The 16,316-nt window shown below is 42.7% G+C and overlaps 1 protein-coding gene across 1 annotated transcript in view; it reads left to right on the top strand.

The window, feature by feature from the left end:
• The first annotated feature begins 5,572 nt into the window (after positions 1-5,572).
• LOC126474858 (uncharacterized) overlaps positions 5,573-16,316 on the top strand; it is a 184,681-nt gene continuing 173,937 nt past the window's right edge. The window contains exon 1 of the mRNA XM_050102337.1: positions 5,573-5,581. Coding sequence (XP_049958294.1) covers positions 5,573-5,581 — 9 coding nt within the window. The remainder of the gene's footprint in view (positions 5,582-16,316) is intronic.

Genomic DNA, 16,316 nt, shown 5'->3' with positions numbered 1-16,316 from the left:
AGTAAATTTTATTCGGAATAGTGTTCGCTGAACATCATTATGGACTCTGTTCCTTCACGAGACGTGAAACGTAGCGGTCTACTTCTGGTCAGCTGGAAATTAAATCAGCGACAGTGTTGCAGCGAGACTTGCTCAAAAACAATATGAGGAGGTCTTTCAATCTCTAACTTCTTCCTAGGAATGCAAGAGTGCTCTGTACTCCCATCTGCCTGGGGAAAGAGGGGCAATCGTAATCGTGAGTTATGCCCTATGCTCTAAGTGCTAGAAATATGTAAATGGCTGAATGGCTTACTTTAGTGTGTACATTAGAGAATTAACAGTTAATGGACGTACTGCACAGTCATCTATCTACATTCGCAGTGCTAAGCACAAAGTAGTGGAGGGGCGGTTTAGCGATGATATAGAAACTGGAAAACATGCTGCTGTGTCATTGGTCGGCGTTAAAATTACGGAAAAAACTAGTAAAATGGAATAAACTGATCAAACTTTCAACTGTGACGCTTATTACAGTACATCGACGGTGTCTTTTGCATCCCATCCGTCCACTGGTGCACTGTCGATTACCACATAATTATTGACTGTCAACACTTGTTTGAGATGAGGAAAGAGTCTCGGTGAAGGGGCAGCACCTCCCGGGGAAGGCCAGCACAGAAGTAGTGGTTGTGTACATGACCACAATATGAGTAAGCAGTCAAAATGGAACACTGAGTCATCTGCTACCCCGTCACTGTGAAACATGAGTTTAAATGCAGAGGTCATCATTCACATTCAGGCTGGTGTTTGGAAACGCTTCACAGTGCCACAAAACTCTTCCAGATTCCTAATGTTGTGCCTTTCTTTCATTTCAGTCATGCAGTGTGTGCGTTGTTGACGCAGCAGCACACGATTTACACCGTATGCTGCCCAGTTTTCTGTGAGAGCCACTGGATCGAAACACGTTAATGTCAGTTTAGAACCTGATACACACCTCAGAGTCATGGTGGAAAAAACAAAAGGTATGGTGGTGTACAAAGCTGTAGTTGAAACCTGGTAGTCAGGGGAAGGCAGGATTCGGTCACGATTGTGGACGGGGTCGTTATCAGTCACTACTGGTTGCCTTTCACAGTTATACACAATTTATTTTAAACCGGTAATTCCAGACTCAACAATAAATAGTAATACCACACGTTACTAATGAACGAATAAACAACTATGTAAATAATACTGTTTTCAGTGAGTTACAATTTAGCAAATCACCATCAAATACAGATACAGCAAGTAATGTTTTAAAAGCAAGCCACTATGATCTGGGCAGAAAGCTTTACACGCCAGAAATGGCAATAATTTGAGAATTGTTTAAAACTCGCTGCAACTTACGAATTACAGGTATTGAAATATTAAAGGAAAGTCGCCACAAACACACCAGAAGGCATCAGACGCCAGGAATGGCAGTAAATAAGGTTTTAAAGGCTTACTGCGTAAATACAAATTACCAAATTACCAAATTAGAATTTTAACGCAAGTGATCACAATCGCGGCTGAAAGCCTTACACGCCAGGAACGGCAATAATATAAAAAATTTTGAAACCTGTTGTAAAACAGCAAACACAATAGCAAAGGTTAATTAAAAAAAAAAAAAAACAAGCAACTGATCACCAAATGGGTGAAATAAGATGATGGTAAACTTTGTAACACAACCCTTAACATCCACTGAACACTACACTGCTAGATTTATTCCAGAAGGTGATCGAAACTATTGACTGGACACATAAAACCTTTAATGGAGGCATTACCAGGTATTATAATAAATAATACAATAATAAAACGCAAGGACCAGTACATAAGTTCCTTAAAGAGTCTGAGGCAGATTTACCTGCAGAAGGCGTGGACTGAAGGAGCGTTACACTGAACTACTGGTCATCAGACATATTGTTTTTTGCACTACGACTTCAGAGTCTGTGTCACGTTCCAAACTGATATTAACACTTTCTGATCCATTACATCTTACAGAAAACTAGACATCACACGGTGTAAATCATGTTGCTACTCTCACAACACATTAACATGTTCTGATCCATTGCCTCTCACAGAAAACTAGACATCACACGGTGTAAATCATGTTGCTACTCCCACAGCAAAACTAACACACACACACACTCACAAACTGGATGATTTTAAATAAGAGACAGTTGAAGAGGCATTAAAAGATGGAGCTGTAACGAGGTACGATTTAATGGCCGACTGATGATGCATTATAGAGATGGAGGGAGATGGTGCCGCAGGTCATCTGACCATTTTTTCGTTTTTCTAACAGGATGCATCAGTCGTGTGATACAGCGTGAGTTCGACTCATATGCAACCACGTGTTCTGTGTGTGACTTACAGCACTGTCTGCTTGCAATCGTTAATATGGAACCTCTCGGTCATCATAGCACTTCCATCTCATGTGGGATGAAACGTGATCATCCCGTTTCGACACATACCTCTACACGAACTACGATTTCTCTGACGTACTCCATTCCCCTGTCGCATCTTGGGTATAAAATCGAGACTTCGGCTTCGTAACTATAGTGACACTAAGTTAGAGACAGGTATTTGTGAGGTTCTGCAATCTTTCCGTATACATCTGCTTGACGGATGTCCTGTTTCCAGAGCTAGTGGCTGCATGACGTGTAATTTCAAATGTCACACGCCGCTGCTATGCGTTTATGTTTCCTTGTAGGAGCTATTCTCCGTTACTAACCATCATTTCGTAAAGGACTGATACGAGCACAGTATAATTTCTGAACTGGGATCGGATGTGAACAATGGACGCTATACAGCTCTGGAAAGCTACGTTGTGCATGTATCACACGGAATCGATATTTTAAGGAAGTAGTTTTTTCATTTTTCAGTGTCTTACGAAGCATATATGTCATGGGCTGGAAATAGATTTCTTGCATTGGAATGTTAACAGCGTTACCTTCCATGCGACTAATAAGTCGGAAACTGCAGCAACCAAACATTATAGCCTTTTGTAAGTGCAGAACCATGATGCCTTAGGAGTGCGTTTGTTCGTGTTCTCTCTTACCAGTACCTTCCTGGTACTGATTCCAAACATTAGAACAATAGAATTGATAACGTAATTGAGTTATATAAAAATTCTTTGAACTACATCCGTCTGGAGATCTTTCGAGCATACAAGCCACCTTCTTCTAATTCTTCTTAACAGTCTGCTATTACATCAGAACACTTTCAAATCTACTACTCTACACCGACAAGGAGTGCTAACGTCCGCGACATGCGAGCATCTGCAGAAATCTTGTGCGCTTGGACGAGTGTGGAACACCAGTTACGGACCCGGCAAGCTCCATACATTCACAAGACGCAGAACGCAACAGCCTACTTCTGCTCAGCTGCAGATTAAATCGGTGACGGTGCTGCAGGGCGGGTTGGTCAAAGACGGTGCGAGGGGGTTTTTCAGTCTCTATCCCAAGAATGCGAGAATATCCTGTGACTCCCACCCGCACAGAAAAATATCGTAAATTACGTACTATTCTCGAGGTGCTAGAAACATGTAAACCACTGTCTTGTGTACTTTGATTATATATATATTCAAGAATTAACAATGACTGGAACTACTGCACAGTCACCTACAGGGTGATCAAAAAGTCTGTATAAATTTGAAAACTGAATAAATCACGGAATAATGTAGATAGAGAGGTACAAATTGGCACACATGCTTGGAGTTACATGGGTTTTATTAGAACCAAAAAAATACAAAAGTTCAAAAAATGTCCGACAGATGGCGCTTCATCTGATCAGAATAGCAATAATTAGCATAACAAAGTAAGACAAAGCAAAGATGATCTTCTTTACAGGAATTGCTCAATATGCCACCATCATTCCTCAACAATAGCTGTAGTCGAGGAATAATGTTGTGAACAGCACTGTAAAGCATGTCCCGAGTTATGGTGAGGCATTGGCGTCGGATGTTGTCTTTCAGCATCCCTAGAGATGTCGGTCGATCACGATACACTAGCGACTTCATTTAACCCTAAAGCCAATAATCGCACGGACTGAGGTCTGGGGACCTGGGAGGCCAAGCATGACGTAGGTCGCGGCTGAGTACACGATCACCACCAAACAACGCGCGCTAGAGATCTTTCACGTAACTAGCAATATGGGGTGGTTCTAATAAAACCCCATGTCATTCCAAGCATGTGTGTCAATTTTTACCTATCTACATTATTCCGTGGTTTATTAAGTTTTCAAATTTATACTGACTTTTTGATCACCCATACTACATTCGCAATGGTACTCGCAAAGTAGAGGAGGGGTGCTTTAGCGATGATAGTGAAACTGGGAAGCATGATTTTGCAGCATTGGTCGGTTTTGACTTTATTCAATTGCTAAAATTGTTTGTACTATCAACTGTGGTGCTTACTATTACAGTACATCGGCGGTGTCTCTTCCAACCAATCCGTCCACTGGTACACTGTTGATTACCACATAATGATTGACTAACATCACTTGATTGAGATGGAGAAAGTGTCTTGGTAGAGGGGAACATCTTCTGGGTAAGGCTCAGTGATCGTGCAAATGACTGCAATATGAGGAATCATTCGAAATGGAACTTTGAGCCATCGTCTATTCTGTCACTGTGCCAGATGACTTTAAATGTAGAGGCTGTCAATCACGTTTGGACAGCAGTTTAGAAAGGATCCACAATGCTGCAAAACTCTTTCAGTTTCCTTTTGTTGTGACTGTCTTATTCAAAATCATCCAGCGTGTGTGTGTGTGTGTGTGTGTGTGTGTGTGTGTGTGTGTGTAGTGGAACAAGGCAGGCGTCACCCTACTCCCCACCTGTTGCCGATGTATCCAAGCTGGCGGCGATGACGTCATCCAAGATGGCGGTGATGTTATCCAAGATAGCGGATTTTGGTGGGAACTTTGAAATTTGGTGGGAAGAAGAAGGTCAATTGAGAATTTCGGTGTATATTCGGTCAATTTATGCCTATTCCCTCGTCATTTTTCGCAATTCTATCGATTTTATGTCAGATCTATCCATATGATCATGACATAACCTCTGGTTCCATGTTTTGAAATTGCTTGTAAATGTAGCACAGCTGCCAACACCTAGCCCAAATGCACCGATCAAGACCGCGCGGGATTAGTCGAGCGGTCTGAGGCACGGCAGTCATGGACTGTGCGGCTGGTCCTGGCGGAGATTCGAGTGCTCCCTTGGGCATGGGTGTGTGTGTTTGCCCTTAGGATAATTTAGGTTAAGTAGTGTGTAATCTCATGGACTGATGACCTTAGCAGTTAAGTCCCATAAGATTTCACACACATTTGAACATTTTTTTTAGAGTGATCAGGAGGCGTAATATAGCACTGTACTCGAATGTATCCAGTCACCTCCACATTCGGAGAGCGTTTGCTCTGTTTTCTGTATGTCTGTGTATATGCATGCCTCGCAAAAGCCTCCCATGACCCTAAGTAGACCCGAGTTAGTGTTTGAATGTGGATCTGCCACACATTATATCCAGAGCAATGTTGAGATGCGGATCCACAATTTGCGTCGCACAGGATAGGGTTTGAAGAGGGAGTCGCCATGCACAATGTACGAAGTGGTGTCTTGGTTCAGATCCACAATATACCACATCCAAGTTTGCGTTTGGGTGGGGATCTGTCACAGACTATATACATCTACACCTATGTTCGGAGGCAGATCCACCACATATCACATCTGTGATAGAGTTCGAGGGGACCAAACATGTGTTATGTCTGGACACGTATTCTATGTTCGGCCGTCTGTGAGGCACGAATCTACACAGACATACAGAAAACAGAGCAAACGCACTCTGAATGTGGAGGTGACTGTATATAGTCTAGTACAGTGCTTTATTACGCCTCCCAATCAGTGCATTTGGGCTAGGTGTTGGCAGTTGTGAGGTTATGTCATAATCGCATGGATAGATCTGACATAAAATCGATAGTATTGCGAAAAATAACGAGGGAATATGTATAAATTTACCGAATATAAACCGAAATGAGGGGTAATTGAGGAAGTACTTGGGTTTCTTCTGGTTCGCACAGAACAATTAGTACATGGGAACAAGTATGTGGAAAAAAGAATTATCTGAGAAAAGTCGACATCAAAATGAAGGGAATCAGGGAGGCAGTCAATTTTTTCCATCGAGGCTGCATTATATTGTATGTCTATTGTGGTAGTTTATTATAGTGAAACCGGGAAGAAAGATGTATGTCATCCGCTTGAAATATATTTCTTACATTGGAGTATTAACAGCACTACATTCCATACTACTGATAGGCTGGAGAAGCAGGCGAGGTACTCTAATAATAAGCATCACAGTTGATAGTGTGAATAATTTTAGCAATTTTACAGCAATTTCAACACCAACCAATGATCTGACAGCACATTTCCCAATTTCAGTATCATAGCTAAAGCTATAATGCTATTATAGCCCACTTTAAATGCAGAATGTTGTAGCCTTAGGAGTGTATGTGTTTATGTTCTCTCTTACCGATACCTTCCAGGAACCGATACAAGACTCTAGCACATTAGTTTAGAGTTGATAAAAATGGCTCTAAGCACTACAAGACTTAAAATCTGAGGTCATCAGTCCCCTAGAACTTAGAACTACTTGAACATAACTAACCTAAGGATATCTCACACATCCATGTCTCAGGCAGGATTCGAACCTGCGACCGCAGCAGCTGCATGGTTCCAGGCTGAAGCTCCTAGAACCGTATGGCCACTGCGGCTGGCTTTAGGGTTGATAGCTTGGTTTATTTAGGTAAAATGCATCGAACTCCATCCATCCGGATCTCCATCGCGCATCAAAATCATTCGTTTCTTGTTCTTCTTAACTGTGTAGTATTACAACATGACCTCTGGAAATCTGTTACTATACATCGATAAGGAGTGCTAAGCTCCTTGACATGGGTGCATCTCGAGAAATATTGTGCACTTGACCTGGCGAGGACTTGGTACGCTCCATTCATTCTTGAGATGTGGAATGTAGCGACCTATTTCTGGTAGGATGCAGATTAAATCAGTAGAAGTGCTGCAGGGTGGGCTGGTCAACGGCAGTGCGAGAGGTTCTTTCAAAATCTAATTTTACCCTAATGCAACGAGAATGCTCTGTGACATCACCATAAATTGTGCACTATCCTCAAGGTGTTAGAAATATGTAGAGCGTTTTCTGATATACTTTGATGATGTATGTGCTCGAGAATTAACATTGAATGGACGTATTGCACAGTCATCTGTCTACAATTGCTGTGATACTCATAATCTGGAGAAAGGGTGCTTTAGCTATGATACTGAAATTGGGAAATGTGCTGTCGGATCATTGGTTGGTGTTGAAATTGCTGTAAAATTGTTCACACTATCAACTATGATGCTTATTATTAGAGTACATCGATGTTGTCTTTTCCATCCCATCTTTCCACTGGTATACTATTGGTTACCACATAATGATTGACTGACATCGCTTGTTTGAGATGGAGAGAGAGTTTTGCCTGCTGGGCTATACCATCTGGGGTGGATAGCACCGAAACAGTGATCACGTACATGTCTGCAATATGATGAATCAGTCGAAATGGAATGTAGAGTTATCAGCTATTCCGTCAGTGTGAGAGGCGAATCTAAATGTAGAGCTCGAGAATCACCTTTTGACTGTAGTTTGGAGACTCTACACACTACAAACACTCTTTTCCTAAGTCCTCATGTTGTAACTGTCTTTTATTTAAAATCAGCCGATGTGTGGCATGTTATGGTATCTGCTGTAACAACATGATATACACTGTGCAATGTCTAGTTTCCTGTAAAAGGCTGTGGATCAGAACTTCTTAATGTCAGTTTAGAATCTGGCACAGGCTTCAAAGCCTTGGCGGAAAAACAAAATGTTTGGCAATGTACAAAAGCGTGTTGGAAAACAGTGTTAGAAACAACTAAACATGACCAGAGGGAGCGTCTTTTGCGACTTAGTATAATCTGTGGGATTCGATCATTCACCTAGAGTATAGGTGATGAAACTTTAAAGTGGACTCTGCAGTGTCTTTATTCGGTGAGGGACGGGGTATACCGTTAGGAATGCTTGGAAAGCTGCATGCTGCGCTATTCTGGGGAACATTGTGAAATCTCCCTCCCCACGCTGGAGCCCCACCACAGCCTTGCGTCATTGCACGAGCAATGGTGAGTAGATCAGTTCTATATCGGATGAAGTTAGTGGAGCTTCTATAGTTCTTAATTTTTCTCTGTTTGTGGGTAGAGAATAACGATGATAGCACGTTGGGCTGGTAGATTTGAATCGACACGGATCTGCTTCGGTCTGTAGTATCTGTATCTAGTTCGGAGATGTACCACATTGCACACATTTCCACCGAATGGTCAAAACACAGTCCTGTTCCACTAACTCAGGTCGTTATGTTTCTACACGGGTTGTAGAAGCTTGTGGGTATGTCTTTCTCCGACTTCTCAGTTCCGACTTAAACTGGAACGATCACATCCGCTAGGCTGTAGACATAGGAGCAGTTGCGAGATGTGTTGGAATTTTACTGAAGCAGGTAGGTTTAGGAATGGTGACTCATTTCGAGATATGGGAGTGCAGAAATCTGACTGAGTAGTGGTTGTAATGATTAAAGGAATTGTCAATAAGATCCAACATATGTACGTGCTTCAATGGAAAGAGCTGATTCCAAATCATGGGTATCATTTATAGCGGATAGCATAACAATATATATCTGAGAAGCTAGTGTACATTTACTTATGACCTCAATTAGCACACCATCTACTAATGTTTGTGATCCTTCTCAATCAACCATGGTCTATAGCTCAGGGGATATTAAGCGGAACCTCTGCTATGGTCTCGAGACAGAATGCAATATAAATACTATAGAATTATCTAGCTGGGGTGGTGGGAGGGAGTCGCAAATACTGCTTACATACCACGTTCCTTAGCCGAATCACTTTCAAAATGCAGTAATTTTATCACTTGTCTGGTTCGTGGGCTACATGTTGGTCTGATAACACACATTCCTATGATCACCATCACGGCATTTATCCGGAAAAAAACCCACCTCATTCAGAGGTAATGTCGTACCTTGATTCGTAAAGTGGGTATAGCTTTTAACATGGATATTTTTGTGCACCGGTAGAACCAAGATCGCTTGTGACAGTAACATACAGTAGTTGTTGGGATCGAGTTCTTTAACATCTGGTCGATTACGTCTCTCTTTCTAAGTCACAGTGGTAGCACTCGCAAGAGAAACCTAAGAGACATGTCCACCAATCGTTGATTTTCGGTCAGTATTTCGTATCATAGGCAATCACCTATTGACGAAGTATTGTACTTAGTAGTAGGGGGCGCATGATCGGTTCACCTTGAGCCTAAGGCTTATAAAGTATGTTTTTGTCTTTTGACATATGCAAAGGAAATGACTGTCCATTCATGAGGAAGGTGTGGATTTGACGTCTAGTACTGTGATAGCAAAGGGTCATAAGAATGGTACTGATAATTCTATTTCCAGAGCCATAGCCATCAAAAGGGTGTATTTCCGAAACTGCACTCATTGTCGAATGTCATTCAACTGAGACCGCGATCTTACCATTTAGTTGTAAGTAGAGGGATTAAAGACATATGTGACCGATTTCTTAGGATGAATGATTTATAAATTGTTTGGTTGACTGCTTCTGCACATTTTGCGGTTTTATTTAATTGAGAGAAGATCGATTGTGGGGTGTGCATGTAGCATGGGAAAGACATGTTTGCCTCTGCTCTAGACATGAGGAACACCTTAGTTGATCTTATAAATTATAGGGATGATTTCGAATCTGTTACATCCCCGAGATTGGTATTTGTGTGCGGAAATCTCATTTTTCGTCTGTTTGTTTTTAGTTACTCAGTGGTCTAGAACATGCTCCACGTAGCTAAAGTTTCGAGTTTGTACAGAAATAATTCCCCATCTATATCTCTGGAATTATGTTGCTTGAGCGATCGATAGGATACTGCTGTGTGTGAACCAAGCGAAATTAGAACTGTTCTTGTAATACCAGAGTCTGGAGATGGGTGTAGAAATGCGAGCAAGCTCACAGGTCTGGACGAGAAACAGTAACGCGTTTGTACTGAGGGGGGCAATGAGCCAGTCTTTCCACAACTGTTCTGAGAGTGACTTAGATCCACTGATGGATTTTGTATGGCGAAGGATACGAATTGTATGTTTACTACATCAAGACGGTACGCAGTGATGTACTGCTGGGTTGGAGATTGGTTTCACGCTCTAATATTCAAGCTCCTGTTCTCATTGGGATAGCAGTGTAATTGAGTAAGATTCTTCCCATATTTGACGATATGTATGGGACTTTGCGAGGTTTAGTTGTCAGTGCAATATGGCGATCAGTGTAAAATAGTTTATTGCGGCTGTATGTCCATCTGTAGAAGGAAAGAAATGGTAGACGCTGCTTCCCTAGAACTGAGGAGCATCGTGACATAGAACCGGTGTGAGTGTAGGCACACAATTTTTTTGGGTGCTGTGCAGATATAAAAGATAACTGCACTGTGTGTGTACATACATATTGCATTGTAAAGTTTCTGTGGCTTATGTTGTGTAAAATGTATATATATTGCATTGTATAGTTACTGTGGTTCATGTTGTGGCATGACTAGAGATGATGACTGTGAGGGACGTATAGATTTAGCACATCCATAACCATGAGGGTATGAGAGAGATTTTTTATGTGGAAAATTATGTACGCTATAGATATTGAGATTAGTTCCAAAAGCACAGCTGTCAAGAGGAGACATTACCTGTACATCAATCGGTGTCAGACTGTAGCTGCCATTGTAATAATTAACTGTGGTTACACTGGTGAGTATGTTCCTGGCTTCCAATATTAGAGTGAGTATCGTATGTATTTGATGCTATGTAGACAACTTTCCGGGTTTAACTGTCAATGCTATTTAGCGGTCTGTGCAAAATAATTTCACCACTGAAAGTCCTGTCTGCAGAAAGAAAGAAAAGGTGGATGGTGCTTCGATACTGACCGCATCAGTTATCGGAGAGTAAATTTCGAGAAGAGCCAAATAGTACGCTCGATTCATTCACATCCCATGTGCTGAGATATAGGAGCCTCTGCATAGCTGTGGGAACGTTTGTGTGTCTTGAAAGAAGGAAGAGTAGCACATGATGGACTGGGGTATGACGTTAGGACCGCTGGGAAGAGTGCATTCGATGTTATTCAGCGCTATTTGCAGTTAAGCACGGTTAGACACGTCTCATGTCACGCTAGGAGCAATGCTACTCAGTCAACAACGGTAAAGACACTTGCTGCCTTGAGGCGTCTCATTTACGAGACCAGCGTGAGCGTGCCTTGGAGTTATGTGATGTCAGTAAAACACTGGATGTGTACTTGAAAATAGGGACAACTTGCACCTGCATCCGGCGGCGGCTCGTGGCTGTGACAGCGCTCGCCTCTTGAGCGCCTTCAGTCCTGCCTGATCGCGTCAGCAGTGGTGCCTAGGTGAACACATATTTGGAGAGGAATTTCTCAAGTTTCAAGTATGAAATGGATGTCGCCGCCTAATGTGTGTGGGCATCTGTACGTGGTTTAGCAGCTGATGGCCGCGTCACTTCGCAGGGCTGCAAGTAGCCTTTTTTGCGGTCTGCAGCAGGGGGTGGCAAGATGGTGTCCGCATACATTTTTTGCACATTTCTTGCATTTTTTTGCAAGCACATCTGTAGGCTGTGCTATGCATTATTTGGGTAGTTTATGGGTTGATTTCATGTCTGCACATCTGTATACTGCATTATTTAGGAGGACTCTGCATGTCTGTACTGAAATTATTTCGGTAAATTAGGAGTTGTTTGCATGTCTGCAGAGCATTATTTAGGAGTAGTTTACAGGTCTGTGGGCTGTGTAGCATGACCCCAAACATGTGTTTCATATCTGTGATAATTATACTCCCTAAGTAAATTGTTCCAAGATAAATGAAGTACACTCCTTCCCCTCTCCAGCAGCCCAGTGCAGGCTGAGTCCTTTTCCCACTCCTTCCTTACTCTGTCCAGCAGCCCAGTGCAGGCTGAGTCATTTTCGCGCCATTTTCCTCCTCCAGACCATCTTGGATTACTTCACAGGACGGATGACAGCACCCTCTGGTGGCAGTATTGTGTACTAGGCCAGTTAGAGTCTAGATCTGTGGTGGAGATATTGTCTGCAAAATAAAGACTTATATCCAGGTCAGGGAGAGTCATTTTCCCATCATTTCCCACCCACCATCTTCGATTACATCACAGAATGGTCGACAGTGACTCTGGTGGTGGTACTGTGTGCTAGGTCAGTTGGAGTGTGGACCTCCTGGTGAACACACTGGATGTTGGTGCTGTCTCTAATTGTTTAAATAAAGACTGGTGCACGATTTCGACGACTGACAATTACCAAGCATGTTTGCAGAGTCCTTTATATGGATTATTATTTTGACAATTTGCGAATTGTTTGGCTCTCTGTTCGTAAATATATTGCATTATTTACGAGCGGTTTGCATGTCTGTACGCAGTGGAATGCGTTATTTTGACAGTTTACAATTGGAAAGCGCATGTGCAAAGCATTATACATGAGTTATTTAGGATTAGTTTGCAGCTCTGTATGGTGTGTGGCATGTCAGAGAGTGTGTTCTGTATCACTGTGATAAATATACTCCATCCCTAAATAAATTGTTCTAAAATAAATACACACCTTACCCCACGAATCCCTAGGATGAGGTGCTGGTTGAGTGACTGAGTTTAGTGGAGGTGAGCTTTGTTTCCCACAATTTTCTTAGGTTGGCAGAGATGGCCGAAGTGACCTTTCTTTACTGCCAAAATTCAAACTTGGCGCCAGTTCATAGGATGAGGTGACAGTCAGGTGACTTAGGTTAGTGGAGGTAGCCCAAGTGTCTGATCTTCTCTATTCAAGATTAAATCTAACTTTGGCACAGAAAGGGGTGAATTATACCGGCACTAAAGTCTTTGGTCACTTACCAAATAGTATCAAAAGTCTGACAGATAACCAACAAGTATTTAAGAAGAAATTAAAAGAATTTCTGAATGACAACTCCTACTCCATAGAGGAATTTTTAGATATAAATTTAAAAAAATATTAAAAAATAAAAATAAAAAAGTAAGGAAAAACAAAAAAAACACAAAAAATAAAGTTGTTATATTAACTTAGGTATGTTGTTAAATTAACCTAATTATGTCATGTACTGGAAAATTCGACTCGTTCTACATCATAACGAAATATCGTATTCATGATCCATGGAACTAGTATTTATCTAATCTAATCTTTCCCACCATTTTCTTAGGTTAGTAGAAGTTGCATTGTCCTGATGGAATTTGAACTTCCCAGCTGTGGGAGCTTGGCAGGGGGGAGTGGCAAGGGGGTGTGGCACTTTCCCGCCATTTTGGATAACGGTACTTTGCGCCAGAATCACCCTTGGGGTTGGGTGACGTCATGGATGCCATCTTGGATAATGGTACTTTACGCCAGAATCCCCCTTGCCGCAGTACTTATGTGTGTTGTGGTGGCAGCAGCAACAACAACATGATTTACACTGTGTGACGTCTAGCTTTCTGTGAGAGGCAATGGATCAGAACGTGTTAGTGTTAGTTTTGAACCTGACACAGACCCTGAAGTCATGGCAGAAAAAACAATATATATGACAGTGTAGAAAGTGTTACAGCAGAAAAAAACAACCTTTCAAACAATTTCACAAGGTCGCAGAGAGTTTCTCTTGCTACTGGTGGCATAGTGTGTGGGATACGGTCGTCCTCCTACAGTATAGGAGTTGACAGTTTACACTGGTCTGTGCAATGGACCAAAACTTGTATATTTAATAGGGTCGCCACATGTGCTCGCTGCAGGAAGACAATATTTGTTTTCGATTTATGGGAAGAGGGAGATGCCGTAAAAACTTTATCGAGTTCTCTATCGGATGAAGTTAGCAGAGCTTTTATAGTTTGTAATTTTTCTCTATTGAATGGTACAGAATAAGGATGGTAGAACGTTGGGGTGATAGAAGTGAATGGACCCTGAGAGACGCACATCTGCTTCAACTGCAGAACCTGTATGATGTTTAGTCTTCCCAATTTTCCCGATAAGAAACACACCCGTAACTGTTTGTACAGTCTTTATGGTATCTCGTGTGTGTGTGTGTGTGTGTGTGTGTGTGTGTGTGTGTGTGTGTGTGTGTGTGTGTGTGTGTGTGTGTGTGTGCGCGCGCGCGCGCGTGCGTGCGTGCGTACATGCGTACATGCGTGCGTATAGTCCGCACGGATTCAGAAATAAATCGTTCTTTTGAAACACAACTAGCTCTTTATACCCGTGAAGTAATGACGGCTATCAACAGGGGATATCAATAGATTCCATATTTTTAGATTTGCAGAAGGCTTTCAACACCGTTCATCACAAGCATCTTCTAATCGAATTGCGTGCCTATGGAATATCGCCCAGTTGTGCGACTGGATTCGTGATTTCCTGTCAGAAAGGTCACAGTTCGTAGTAATAGACGGAAAGCCATCGAGTAAAACAAAACTATTACCCGGCGTTCCCAAAAAAAGTGTTATAGGCCCTCCATTGTTCCTGATCTGTATTAACGACAGGAAAAATCTGAAGAGCCTTGTTGCATTATTTGGAGATGACGCTGTCATTTGCCGTCTTGTAATGTCATAAGATGACGAAAACGAATTGCAAAATGATGTAGTTAGGGTATCTGTATGGTGCGAAAAGCGGCAATTCACCCTGAATAAAGAAAAGTGTGAAGTTATTCACATGAGTGCTAAAAGAAATCTCCTAAATTTCAATTACAGGAAAAGTCACACAAGTCTTAATGCTGTAAATTCAACTAAATACACACATCAAAAAAAGTTTTGCATCAACCCGGTTAACATAACGCCTGAAGATAGATTGACTGTGGATATTATATCACAGACACAGACCCTTTGACTATTCAGAGATGTCACTAAACCCGCCCAAAGATGTAAACAACCATACATGAGCAGCGCCTATTAGACAGAGGGGGTGCTACAGCCGATCAGTTCCAGTCATTCCACCAGGTAGGACGTACACAGCTCGTCTTGTCTGTAGTTCAACCATGCCTAGATGGTCAATACCGCGGTTCGATCGCATCCGCATTGTTACTTTTTGTGCTGGCAACGGCTCTCAACAATGGGAGAGTCCAGGCGTCTCGGAGTGAACCAAAGCAATGTTGTTCGGGAATGGAGGAGATACACAGAGATAGGAACTTTCGATGAAATGTCTCCATCTGGCAGCACAAGGGCTACTACTGCAATGGATGATCGCTACGTACGGATTATGGCTGGGAGGAACCCTGACAGCAACGCCACGATGTTCAATAATGCTTTTCGTGCAGCCACAGGACATCGTGTTATGACTCAAACTGTGCGCAGTAGGCTGCATGATGCACTGACGACCATGCCGAGGTCCATCTTTGCAACCACGGCACCACGCAGTGCGATACAGATGGGCCCAACGACATGCCCACTGAATCACTCAGGATTGGCATAATGTTCTCTTCATTGACGAGTGTCGCATATTCCTTCAACCAGACAATCGTCAGAGACGTGTTTGGAGGCAACACGGTCAGGCTGAACGCCTTAGACACACTGTCCAGCGAGTGCTGCAAGGTGGAGGTTCCCTGCCGTTTTGGGATGGCATTATGTGGGGCTAACGTACGCCGCTGGTGGTCATGGAAGGTGCGATAACAGCTGTACGATACGTGTATGCCATCCTCCGACCGATAATGCAACCATATTGACAGCATATTGACGAGGCATTTGTCTTCATGGATGACAATGCGCACCCCTATCGTGCACATCTTGTGAACGATTTCCTTCAGGAAAACGACATCGCTCGACTAGAGTGGCCAATATGTTCTGCCGACATGTACCCTATCGAACATGCCTGGGATAGTTTGATAAGAGCTATTTATGGACCACGTGACCCTCCAACCACTGTGAGGGATCTACACCGAATCACCGTTGATGTGTTGGACAATCTGTAGCAACAATGCCTTGATGAACTTGTGGGCTGTATGCCAAGACGATTACAGGCATGCATCAAACGAAACGACGGAGAGGCTTCTTGCCGCCGTAACTCTCAGTGGTTCACAACCCCACAGCATCACAGCAGTCCACCAACCTTGCCACCGCCCCACACCGAACCCAGAGTCACTGTGCGGTTCGGCCTCCAGTGGACACCCCCAGGAACGTCTCATACCAGACGAGTGCGAGTGGAACCCCAAATGTGTGCTTGGTAGTGTAATGATGGTGTACGT

Source organism: Schistocerca serialis, chromosome 4 (genome assembly GCF_023864345.2).
Source record: "Schistocerca serialis cubense isolate TAMUIC-IGC-003099 chromosome 4, iqSchSeri2.2, whole genome shotgun sequence".
NCBI classification, from domain to species: domain Eukaryota; kingdom Metazoa; phylum Arthropoda; class Insecta; order Orthoptera; family Acrididae; genus Schistocerca; species Schistocerca serialis.
The sequence above is the reverse complement of the archived record's forward strand: the minus strand, read 5'-3'. Positions and strand labels throughout refer to the sequence as shown.